At 39.5% G+C, this 13,667-nt stretch overlaps 1 protein-coding gene across 13 annotated transcripts in view; it reads right to left on the bottom strand.

Annotated features, from left to right (window-relative positions):
- The window catches only part of GTDC1 (glycosyltransferase like domain containing 1), a 184,418-nt gene that overhangs the window by 119,018 nt on the left and 51,733 nt on the right, over window positions 1–13,667 (bottom strand). For 11 of the 13 annotated variants that reach the window (XR_005829238.1, XR_005829239.1, XM_040603000.1 and 8 more), the window contains one exon: window positions 5,870–6,080. Coding sequence is in view for 9 of the 13 variants with exons in the window: in XM_040603000.1 (XP_040458934.1) it covers window positions 5,870–6,051 (182 nt within the window). In the remaining 4 variants the exon portion in view is untranslated. Of the gene's footprint in view, window positions 1–5,869; window positions 6,081–13,667 lie in introns of those variants that run through there. The other 2 variants (XM_040603003.1, XM_040603005.1) reach the window with 2 other exon arrangements.

Below are 13,667 nucleotides of genomic sequence, written 5' to 3'. Positions count from 1 at the left end.
CCATGTTACGTACTCCCAGATCAGATGGCCTCCCAGTTCTCCCTCCTGAGAGAGAATTTCACACCCGTTACTCAGGCTGGGACACCCTCCATTATCCAGGGCTACAGAAGTGGAGGGCATCAGCTGTGATAAGTGGTGGAGCTTCGTGCCGTTCCATATGGACGTATATTCTCTTTGCTTACACTCTAAGCTGGCTGGACACCAGCCAGCTCTGGTCAGAAGTCACAAAGTTGTTTTAGCTCAGTACATGGTGCCTGCGTCTCGTATCTCGGTAGGGTTTATTGGTTTAGGCTCGACATGGTGCTAGGACGGCCATCTGGCCCCCAGCGCGCCGCGAGCTCCCAACCAGCTAGTTCAAAGCGTAGGCAGGATGAACATGTACGCGTTTGCACAAGCCCGTGTGAACTAACCTTGGTGAACTCAACTGATTCATTTAAAATAAAATGAAATAAAAAAAAAATGCATGCAAAATTTAGCGCTAATGAAATTAAAGAAGTAATGACCCTTCGCTTAGCTAGGGATCGTAAAGAAGGAGCACAGGGCTAAGCGGGGTCTCCTGTACCCTTCTTTGGGCATCACTACAGCAAGGTAAAGAATATTGTTATTTGCATCCAGCAGGGAGGCTAGAGTCAGTTACACCCCCGTGGTATATTCAATCAAAGATGAGACCTGAACCTTGTCTAAATTTAGGGGATACTAACTATTACATGTAGCCACCTTATTTCATCATGCCTTTACATCAACTGATCGAACTACGAAGGCCAACTCACCAGCCTACTTTCTAGGAGCACGTTCCACTGCATCTAACAAAAACCCGCAGTTAAAACACAAACGCTTTACACTGAGCAACAAAGAAATGGCGTGAAACTAACAGCAGCTCCAGGCAGCAAATTATTCCGTAATTCCAAGAAAGTAAGCCACGTCCCATCTTCAAATGTAACAATAAGACCAAAATACACAATTTTGGTGGTAGATACCATAAAAATTGAATCTCATTTATTCACCTATATACAGAGGGAAACACCATAAAATATGACCCAAAAAATAGTATCAGGTGAACTTTTTTTTTTTTTTTTTTTTAATTTGCAGGTACATGGTTATCTTCTATTTAACTCACAAGTACAGTTACTTATTTCTTACCTGAGTGTTATCCAAGTCAAATGCTAGGGAGGCCCCTAATGCAGGAAAAATTATTCCACTTCCTACAAAGAGTATATGAAGATGCCCTTCCAGTGTTTGACAAAGATATAAAAAGACAGAAATGTTTCCAGCACAAGTGGGCATCTATGTATTCAGCTTTAATGAAATGGCTGAAATTTGCCCTGCTTGGCTTCAATTTGCATCTTCAAACATCATATTATCCAGGACATATTATCTGCAGGTATTTTTTTGAAAAGAAAGTATCTAGAAAACAGTAAGTACTCCAGCTCGCAAATGCTCTCACATGCAAGCTGTGTTCTGTTTTCAGTGGGACTGAACTACTCACTGGAATAAAAATCTACAGGATCACTGCTTCTAAAAGGACATTTAGGCAACACCAGTCCATCAGTTAGTACAGACCTCATTTTATAACACATTTTCTCCTTATAGAACAGAATGAAAAAATCCTAAATCTTAACAGGTTACTTAAATAAGAAAAATCTCCCATCTACGTTACATTCTGTTGGAATATATATACTATACGTTGCCGAACATCACACACACTCCAGGTGTGTTTTTTTTTTCAATTAACAGAGCTCTAAAAAGAATGATTTTCTCTTTTGTAAAATGTAAAAAGCACAGAGTTTGTCTTTAAAATATAGCTGTCAAATATCAAGGGGTATATATATGCTAACATTTACCCTAGGGGTATTTCAGGGCTAGAGTCTGTTACAAATAAAATCTTTATTCATATGAACAGCTACCTGGGGGGCAATACTGAATGTTACACATAATATTTATATATATATGTATATTTAAAATAATCTAACAGTGCTATTAAAACAAACTGGAAGCTACGCTGCATTTAGCCTCTCAGTTTTGCAGACCTATGTCTTACATTACTAACTTTTTTGCTTTTGAATTACTTTCTGCAGAGGATAGTCCCTAAAACATAAAATGCTTTCGTCCAGTGTGTCATATCAACTGTTTTATTATTTGAAATTTAAAAGATTGTTCATGGTAATAAAGAATAGAATTAGGGGGAAAAAAAAAAAAAAAGAAAAGAAACCTCCTTCTATTTTCCCCTCCATTAAATCGTGCAACAGTATTTTCCAATTTGAGAACTTTCCTTGAAATAAGAACAAACAAAAAAAAAAGGCTACAAAATTTTTTTGTTACGTGCTTTCTGGAATTACTGAACAGCCACTATGTGCTATGGAAAACAACTTTAGAGAAGAACAGACATCTACATTTATCAAAGAGTTTAAGCTGTCTGAAGCAAGTTGGGAGACAAAGCAGACAGCGCAGCAGCCCAGCAGACTGCCAGCAGCCCGAGGAGGTCACGGCTCTCCGCTGGACCTTCCTAATTTACGGAATGAAGATGATAATATTCCTCTGACCCCTAGCAAAACTCTGTAATTGTTGAACAACTTGTCTAGAGAAAGCAGGCTAGTTCTGCCCTTTCCCCGTGCATTTCAAATGCTGTGATTTGGAAATTGCCAGCACCAGGATGAAAGCCCCTGTACTAAGGCAAGGTCCAGGCAGACACCTTTCCCTTCCAATTAAGGAAAAATCATGTGAGTCTCTGTATAGCAATTAAGGAAGTTCTTAAAATCACTCAGTTCTGTGCCTGCTGTACATCAATACATTAAACCATTTCAAGTTTACTAGCCAAGGGAGCCACCTTTAAAAACTCTCCTTATGGCCTTCCAAGTTGGAGGGACTCGCTGCGTGCCTGATCTTCCCCATTCATCAGGGCTCCTGTCCTCCTTTAAGGAGATGAATGAAGACGTGAGCTGGGTTAACGACACGTTGCACAATGAAGCCACGAAAACAGAAAAGCCAACATTTTTCTAGAGAAATACAGCACAGCCTTTGCATCAGGGCACTAATATAAATCTGTGCAGCCTTGCAGATAAAATGCTAAGCGTCCGATACCTTCCGTAATAGCCACGTGTGTTCTCCTGGAAGGGTGAGGACATCTCCCTGTGACAGTTCTGGATAGATCTCCTCGTTCTTGCACAGGAACACCATTTTATGGCATGCCAAGATACCGGCTGCACGGTTCACAAAAGTAACGTTAGATGCATGGCTCGTTACCAATTCAGCTTTAATTCTTACTCAGGAGAGTACACGTCTGTTCTTCGATAAAAGTATTTGCAATTTCACATAAACTGTCTGGTCACTACAGAGTATTTGAATTTAACATCTGTGATTCTGCACTGTATACTCTGCTTCAAAAGCACTATTTAAAGACCGTTCCTTAAGTCACTGAACATCACCTGAAAACCAACAAACCTCCTTCCTTCCTATGATCAGCTTTTACGTATTGCAGAACTTTTAAAACATATGTATACTACTGCTGTACAGATGTACGGCAATACCAGACTTATTAGCATCAGTAGTATTTCTCATATATACCAGCATGTTGAAATAAAGTACAGTTTGATACTAAAATTTCGTAACGTAGCTCCGTTACCAACAGTGCTCGCACTCGAAATATTTGTGACCTTTCTGTATTACTAAGCGCACAGATAGAAACATATTCATGAAACATCACATTTATGAAAATCATTGGCAAAAGAAAATTTTAATTCTACGAATAATGTCAATATTATAAATAATGCAAATCTTGTATTTCCCATGACCCCACGAGAAAGTTGAAATATTTAAATGTGTAATTCAAACACACACTCCTGCAGTTTACAATGAGGATTTTGTCTTAATACGGAAACAGGTCTTTAGTGGTTACTAGCAAGCTGGAAATAAAAGAATGAATGTTAATTTTAATCAATGTTTTTTTCTATCAGGAGAGAGTAGTCAGCTTTATTAGGTTGTAGTCTGATGCACTTATACTTTCAATTTAATAAAATATTTGAAACATTCAATTACAAAACAAACATTAAAAATGTGCAAGTAAAGCAGAAGGTACCTCTAATCAGTTTTCCTCTCACCAGTCACATCGGCCCTTGCTCCTAATATTTTATCCTGCCTGCGAGGACAAGGTACATACTCTTTTTATAACATCGCATCTTTGTCAACTTTGACTATGTGATTCTGTCTGATCAAACTCACAGCAACAGCAAAGGAAAAGCTTTCCTCTCTAAGATGCTCTATTGGTTAGACCAGATTTATTTGCTGTCAGTAAAGGTTATATTTGCACATAAGTCTATGACAGATTGCAAGTTTATTCACTTCAAGTGAGTTTTCAGGCTGCTGGGTTGAGGGTTTTTTTTGTTGGATGGTTGTTTTTCCTGTGGGATTTGGGGGGCTTTTTTTGCCATCAATTCCCTCCCCCTTCCCCCAAGATGTGGGTTACTTGACAAATTGGAGTTAAGTTATCTTAGGTCAATGTAACTGTAAGTTAAACTAATGAAGTGTATGTCTATGAGTGATGTCTGATTAGTTTAATACAGTTAGTGCTGGACAGCTTGGGCTGCTGACCTTGAAGGAACACAGATAACATTGCGATGCGTTGGAGGATGTGGTAGTGATACAAGACAAATTTACATAACAGTTTGTCATATACACTCCTCCAAAACAAAATTGTTGCAAAAGGAAAGCAATAGGAAACCAACACTAAAAGCCTTGCACAAGACAAACTGGGGAAAATTAATTTTAACATTTGGCTTGGGATGGGAGCTTATTTTAACTGCAAACCAGAAGCAGGCACAGAAAAGGTGTACATTTATATAGCATGCGTTCCAAAACGGATTAGACATTGCATCGGCTGTTCAAATGCAGCCTTCTACAGCACAAGATCTACTCTCAAAAAAATCATATCCCTTCCCCAGCCGACTAGGTCTACTTGCTCCCGGTAACAAACACCAGACCCCAATGTGAACTGTAACTAGTAGTTAAGCACATCATTTAGGTGTGCTCAGACTCCTACTGAAATTCATTCCGCCGCTGAAAAGCAGCTGCTGGTGCTAAAACATCCCCTGGCACAAACAGTCCCTCTCCATGAAGGTGCAAAGTCAACCAAGTGCTCGTTCCCGTGCCGTGCAGCGCGGCATGCCACTGCTGAAGGCAATCATCTTACCACATCTCAACCGATCAGGTAGGCCAAGCAAAATCGCTGGGTTTAAAGACAGCTCGTTCTAGAGTGACTGATTCGCACTACATGATAGCTATCTGATGACCTAAATAGTCTGTTTTTATCAGTCCAGGTTCTAGCTGATAGAAATTTGCCACTTACATAAATGCATAATTGACATCCAACATCCACAGTTGCTGGCACATTACAGAACTGGACCATCATTAAGATAAAACTGCTCCCTTAATCCTCCAGGTCAGCCTGAGCAGCACGCTGATAAATCAGACTTGCTAATAGATACATCCGAGGGCAAGCGAGGAAGCTTGCAGTGTTCACATCTGTGCCATCTTTCAGCCTAAACTGTGAAGCACAGTTCAAACCTTTCAGTGTTACTGAACTCACTTGATAATTTTAAATTAAGTTGTACATATACATGTATATGTAAACAGGTATCCATACTCTTGCACCGAGAGACTCTCAAGGACTAGCGATGCAAGACAAAATAGTGCAGGAAACCCTAAAACATGGCAGTCGTTTCCCAGTTATACCCCAAAAAGTCCATGCAAGATGGAAGTCTCCATCTGCCTGCACACACACACACACGTGCGTGCGCATAACCACGCACTCACTGCAGGAGACCTGGTTGAAGGCCCCTCTAATTCGAGCTCAGAAATGATTCAGTTCCTGGGTTACCTGTAATTAGCACTTGCTGGCACTGTTTGCATGAAATACAGAGCAGCAGTCCGTGCCTTCCAGTGCCACTTCTTGGCAGGCAGCGTATAGAGGACACAGTCATCTTGTAGCTCTTCCTGGAGAAGATCCATCAGCTGTTTGTGGGAACCACCGTGAAAGGCTTCAATGAGAAGAACACTCATTTTCCAAGCACTTCAGAACAGTCTGGATTCTGAAAAATGACAACAGAGAAATATTTCACTTTAGTAATACATCTTATTTTTCTTATTTAAGAAAATTATATTGGAAACAGCAGAAACATATTGCAAGGCCTTACAGTGTCTTCATCTTTCCTGTGAAATTAATCCTTCACATTATATTAATGAGTTTATTTCAGCAAAGGCTAGTTAGCAATTATGATGACAAAATTATCACACCTATTAGTTTCAACCATTAAAAGATACCATTTGTAATTTTTAAATGAATCAAAACGTGCAGGAGTAAAAATACTGTATTTTGAATTTATTGTTTTGTTTTCAATCAGATACTGAAAAGCAGCTTTACTTTACACGCTCAAATACAAACAATCCTTCTATAGGTTAGGAAGTAGTTTATTCATTTTTACATAGGTTTCCCTCCTCTTCCTGACAGTAGATAAAGCTCAAGAACAATGCAAACAGCCTTCAGCCCCAGTAGTTGCTAATAATGGTAATTTGGGCAAGTGACTTAAAGCCAGATGCGTGGAGCAGCCTTGGGAGATGCAGTCTGAGCATCCCCCGGGGACTCTCCCCTGCATCACTGGGAGCGGGGATAACCACCCAGGCAACATGCTCAGACCCTACCAGAGGTGTACATAACATCGGGGGTTTTTGTTTCTTTGGGGTTTTTTTTCGGGGGGGGTGTGTGCAAGGTTTCAGGGGATTTTGTTTTGGAGTACTCTGAAATGGCTGGAAGAGAACAGCATCACAGGCTTAAGGAGGCTCTCAGATGAGAAGCCACAGAGCTGCTCACAAACAGGATGCAAAATGCGCTGCCCAAAGCAAAGGAAAAGACAAAAACCCTGTGACTATTGCTCATCTCTTTCATGAGTCACAGACTTGGGGTACTGAAAAGCTGCTTTTCAGATGCTTCAAGCAAAACCATCGCATACAAAAGTTGAAAAAAAAAAAACCCTGAAAGGTCTTCGCCATCCATGGCTGCCTCTCTGATGGTTTCTTCTCAACACACCCTACCAAGGGAGAGCTCTTGGTTAAACTTATTTGCTCAGGCTTCGTGTTCGATGCTGTATATCACAAAACCGTACATCCATTTCCTGATCTGTAATTTCTAGTGGTTTCAGACTGTAATCCTTACCTTCTCAAAGCCTCTGGTGACAAGAAGTGAGAATTCAGAGAACTACATACTCTCCAGAAAAATCTCAACCATCATCTCAACTTTGGAATTTAGTTAAACTTAGGTTCAGGTTAAGAAAACTATGTATTCTGCAATCAAGAGGGTAGAGGAAACCACAAAAAAGAGAACAACCAACCAACTTACAAGCACACTGTAGCTATCAAAAGATTAACTATCCAGCAACAAAAATCCAAACACTAAATAAATTTAATTGGGAGACAAAAATATAAGAAACCTCTAGATAGCTTTGAGACATTGGCCCGTCACAGTGCCAGAGGAAACGGCGATACAGATCTCCCGGGTTGTTACAGAACAATCAGCCAAAGAACAAGTATTCCGTGCTCTGACTTTCTTGCCATAACCCAGCCTGGATCCAGGTTATAATTTGCTTTATTATTTACTCCACCATACTGTTTCAAATGAATTATTTTTTTTTGGACATACACGTTCCTTTCAAAACCAAGAATGACGGGCTTCTGGAAGCAGAGACTTCGCTCCATTTTGGACCTTGCTTCTTTTTTCAGGTAGCAAAGCAGATTCTGATCTCTTTTCCACTGACCTAATTTCAAATATCACACTTTTGAGATCACTGACGTTTTCTGAATTTACAATGATGCAACCGAAATCATCCTCTCTACTCCAAAGACCTTTTGGAGCCTGCAAAGTAATAACTGCTATAAAAACACAAGCTGTGTTTTAGAATCTGCACTATTCACCTAAAGAACAATTTGTAATTAATCATGCTACGCTTGTCATCAAATGTCACCAAAAAATTAACTCAAAGGACTAGAGGGAAGCATTTTGCAAATTCAGCCCCTAAAAAAGAGGGGTATGTGAAAAGTTGGTAAATGCCACTGAGTCAGTCACTCAGGGAGAACGAGCTGCCGTGAATTTACAATTCATTAGCAGTATCAGTAATATAGTAATTTGTTCATGAAATATCTGATCAAATTGCACTTCATCAGACTAGTTCTGAAACCAGTTTTATCGCCAGGTTTAGCTGAATCAACAACGTGCTCTGGTTCTATTTTGCAACACTTGTCACTGCATGCCCTGTACGGGGACAGAGAATGACTGTACACACTGACGGTAAGAGGCTTTTTCAGTTCTCAGGTTTCCTTCTTGCTTAAAGATGTCCCTGACATCTAGGTTATTCTGCATTTATCCTACTTTTAGACTGATCAATAAAAAACACGTTATGCAAATACAGCACAAACATCGCCATACAATAAACTCCTTTTGGCTATTTACACTGGGAAGCTGGGTTGCAACTGCGGATGCCTGGTGGAGCGGGTGTTAGATGGCTTTTGCTATATCATTCTTCACAGTAACACTCATAGACCCCACAGCAGCAGCATGCGAGGGTGACAGTCAGCAGTGACACATTTTTCAGAGAAGATCTGAAGCTGAAAGGCTTTCTTACAAAACTCTCGCTCCCCCCCCCCCCCCCCCAAAAAAAAAAAAAAAAAAAAATTAAGCACCGCTCACTACAATCCTCACTAGCCCTTGCAGGATTCTAGTGGCGAATGAGCCGTATACATTACCAGCAATATACATCAAATTCAATTGAGGAAAAAAAAACCGTGTAGGGCACATTTTTTCCCTGTTTGGCTTGTTTTGCTTGTTTGTTTGGCGTTGGTTTAGGTTTTTGTTGTTGTGGGGTTTGGGGGTGATTTTTTTTTGTTTTCTTACACAAGATGCTACCTAAATATGAAGCTACTACAGAATAATGGCAGCACAATACGCGTCACGTCAACTTCAGGGGTTGACTAAGCTGGAGCGATGAAAAAGTATATAAATCCCATTTTAAAAGATACACTGATAATGCAAAGGAAATGATATTACATTTAACTAATAATTTCTTCTATTTAAAAAGGCACAGAAGGAGGTAAGACAGTCATTTACCTCATATTTCACCCACATGACTTCCAGTTTTGTTCACATACAAAAATAACATCTATTATTTTTGCTTTATTTCCCTTGACCTAGCCAAGTTAAGGTAAATAAGTACCATATACTCCTCAGAGGTCTTGAAAAGACACAGCTGATAAATGGCCTGAGAACATTTACCGTATCTGATGGAATGCAATCCTCAATTAAATATAAATCACTCCAGGTATTCTTTTCCCCATTTCAAAGAAAACAACAAATATTAGAAAAACAGAACTGCTTCCCCTCGCTCATTCCAGCGCTTCCTCTCTGGAGCCAGCAATCCTGGGTGTTCCTCCAGCAGCTCAGCCCCAGCTGCGGGGCCACGGCACCCTGGGCTCCCAGCGTCTCTTACGCTGCCTGTGCCACGTGCAGAAGAGACCGTCCGAAATAAAATCCTTCCACATGGTAACAGTGGCAAAACCAATGTGACTAATACAGAGGTATATCCAAATACCGCGATGTTTTAGGTAGGTAATCGGGTGCTGTCGCAAAGCCCGCGTTCAGCCGGTGGCACTCCGCCAGGACTTGTGTCATTTGCTGCAGCTCTGCCACCCGGCCAGCACGCTGCAGAAGAACAGCAAGTGATGGAGCCCCTAAATGGGCCGCTGCTGTCTGACCCAACAGCCTGCCTTTGATCGAGTACCAAACAAAGTAATAAATGAATATTTCCTTCAACGGTACGGAAGAATTAACTGCTCAACTAGCCACACAAACCATGGCTTCTTTTTAAGCTCTAGGTGAACACCAACTAAAGCATTTTTGTAAACCAACTCAGGTAGAGAAAACTCATCGTTTTCCATGATCTATTACAGAACACACATTCACTCTGTCTTATAAACAGAAGTGCGGTTTCACAAACATCAGCATAGCTCACATCAGAAAGCCATAATTAGCTCCATTCATTGACGTATTCAGACAACGTAAATTACAGATCATGTCTAAGTATCTGTCCAACAAAATAGCTGAGCAACAATCCAAAACCAAAGGAATAACTGTTAATATATTCCATAGGTAGAGAGCTGCTATTTGTTACAGGAAATAAGGTATATGGTTTCAGTAATGATTGTTTTAACGGTCGCAGTCCCACACGTATGAGAAATTTATTCCACCACCGTATCCAGAGCACACGTGGTTCAGCATCTTATAGCTCAAACGACTACAAAGCCTATCAGGTATGCATTGTGGACATAAACATACTTGTAGCCTTTGATGATTTCAGATAAAGACAGTGTAATACCCAACAGGGGCAAAACCCTTTCACGTTCCACGTTCTGATAAAAAGGGATTTCCCAAGTTACTATTACAGGGTCTTCACCTTTCCCCCAGTGTCCCTTCTCCCTCCCAGCCCCACGGTTTGCACCCAGCCGCAGCGTGGATGCGGCATGTACACACACAGACCTAGACTGAAAGAGCCCGCATTACCCTCCCACTCATGACAATGACTCACCAAAACCGTGGAGCTATACCTTAAACACAATCACATTTTAATGTTTCACCAAAAATTAACTCCTATTTAGATCACCCAAAAGTACCGGCTCCAAGGTTTGTCATTACCAAACTGTGTAAGCGCACAAAACGAGAATGCCACTCAATCTTTTATATAAATCGACTGGAAAACGCAAGAAATTCTCTACTTCTTTTGAGAATGTGGTAAAGCAAAATAGTTCACCTTTAGTTGGACGTCTGCATCAGCACTCACATTAATTTACTGGTGACATCCATAAACCACACACCTACAGAACACCCAGAACTAGTATTACCTGCAGGCATCAAGGATGCTAAACACTGTCTAGATCGAAACCTGGACGGATTGCACTGCCTGCTTTTGTTTCACTAAACACTCAAACACCACATTTAATTTTACTGTGCTTAGGATTTACATCTATGTTTGCAAAGACTTTCTTTGTTACGCTGACAATCAAATTCCCAGCCAGAAATAAAAGTGAATGGGAGAAAGTGGCAGGGATCTCAGGTAAGGATTCCCCCCCACCTGGGAACTCTGCCTCAAAATCCCTTTTAGTGTAAGACTTATGATACTTGGTTGAATTGCTGAAAGGGCTTGCTTAAGGGACTAAGTTACTCTTCTATGGACTATTTTGAGAGGACTGGAAATACACATACATTGAAAAATCAGCTGCTTGTAATACACTAATACAATTATTAACTTGTTTTCCCTTTCATTCTCAGAATTACTTTCCTCAAAGCACTGGCACTTGAGAGCACAGGGCAGGTGTGCATCCCATAAAGGTAAGAAGCACAGCAGCATTTGAGATTATGCAACTAGAATTTCAAACAACAGAATTTTTGAAGAATTGTTTTGATCGTAACTAAAAAGCAAACTGTGAGGATTGCCAGGTTCAGTTCTTACATCTGCACTTTCAACCCTGAAATGCAACAGCAGGAATTGAAAGTTACAGTTTAAAGATGTCCCACGGTTATTAATCCAGAGACACCCTGACACAAGAGGCGGCAATGGCTCCTTTTGGAGATTACATATTTAGAAAGTAGCATGCCGTAAAATCTGTACATTATCCTGTGCCTGCCAAGTAAACAATATTGTTATAAATCCTTATGAAAGAGTTGTTAATGTACATGCAGACCATGCATTTGAAAACTTAGTATTTAAATTGGTTTATTATTTTACCTAGGCAAAGGCACTAATGACCTTCATCATTTCTTGCTGTAAATTAAATGGGTTTTTTTCAGCTATAGAAAAGCAAGAATTCATCCTTAGAATTTTCCTTTTATCTTCTTTCCTCACATAGTCCAAGACTGTCATAAATACTTTGCACCTATACTTGAAGCCATCCTCAATCACCTTCTTCAAATATCTTAATCAATACTAAATAAATTATTGCATTTTTTCCCCCCAGTGGAGAAAAACACCTGTGTATTACATTTATGGTTAACTCAAACCCTCATAGAGCCAACACTACCTGGGTGGGGAAGCATAAATTCCCCTTCGGAGCACAGCACTCAAATGACACATTTTTTTAAGGGAAACTTCATGACCCACCTCCCGATTCCCAGTACACCGTGAACAGCCATTACAACACAACCTGGTTTGTACACCTCTAATTGACCTACTAAGTGGTATACGTGGGACCAGATACTACTTGGAAGAGGGTATCAAAGATACTAGATAATCTCTAAACTACTTCTGTGAGTTCAGATTAGCAAAGGCAAAGTAAGTAATTTTCATACGTAAGCAGGAGAGTCTTCTTAATTTCTAAGCCAAAAGAAAAAAAGTCAAAGAAGTGTGATGGAGAACCAGGGCCATGCTCTGCCAGGGAAACAAGTACAGCCACAGCTACGCATCACCAGCAAACTGGATTACTCTTCCACAGACTTTGTTCCTTTGCCTTCTCTTTGTAATGGTTTCAACAGATTTACAGAAGTTGACATGAATTTGCTGCTGATATTAAAAAAAAAAAAAAACAAACAACAAATCTCTTCACAAAAAGTTCTAACATTATTTTGGATAGCTCTTCAGCCAGTAACAAGTCCTTTCTGGAAAATAAAATAATTTTTAAAAAAAGAGAGTACAGATCTAGTATGACAGTATAACCTGAAAATGCAAAATTAGCAACTGTATTTGATAGAAAATTAGTTATTCTGATTTAAAAGTTAATTATACGCTCCCATTTGCCATATAATTCAAAAACCCAGAATAACGATAACTTACTTTAACACAGAGGCTGCTAATGTTATTTAATGGTATTAATTAATTTTCATTAATTAATGGTTTTATATCCAACTCATTTGGACTGTGTTTACAGTGCTGGAGGGCTAAAGACAGTTTACAAGACTCATCTTTTCCAGTAGTGTACCTATTACTATAAATTTGGTAATAGTGATGATCTTGAAGGCTTACATTAGATTTAAATAGATGAAGGATACTTGATTTAGAATCTCTCTGAGTGGAGAGGGAACTAATAGGTGTGGTAATGGGAGATGTAGCGCTATTTTTAAACTTGACAGGAGACATATTAGTTGCTAGTTCCCTATTATAGAAAAAGCACCAGTCTGGTAATAATGGGCTGGCATCTTGAAATTCCTCCGATTTATTAGGAAGATTATGAGAAATGTGTTCCACACATTCTGGGCTTCAGACCAGTTTCTGTATAGAAAGGTAAGCATTACAACCTGCATTCATAGCCAGTTTAAGAACATACATATACACTCAAAAAAATTACTTGTAAATAATTTTATTTGAAAGACTTAGTTTATTGTTCATTATTAGCTAATTGATTAAAAGACAAACACACTTGTTAGAAGCCATCATTAGTTGCTCTGAGAGATAACAGAATCGCCCTAAATCAAAAAGTTGGTTTGTTTTCTACAGCAAATTTAAAGTAATAAAACATTAAATTACGAATAGTAAATCACTCTCATCATAGAAATTCATTATTTAGCACTTAAAAGACTCTGCTTGTAGAAAAGGTGGAACTGCAAGAGTTAATTTAAAGATTAATTTAAACATTAGGCTTGGTAG

Source organism: Falco naumanni, chromosome 8 (genome assembly GCF_017639655.2).
Source record: "Falco naumanni isolate bFalNau1 chromosome 8, bFalNau1.pat, whole genome shotgun sequence".
Classification (NCBI taxonomy): Eukaryota; Metazoa; Chordata; class Aves; order Falconiformes; family Falconidae; genus Falco; species Falco naumanni.
This window is presented reverse-complemented; position numbering and strand designations above follow the sequence as displayed.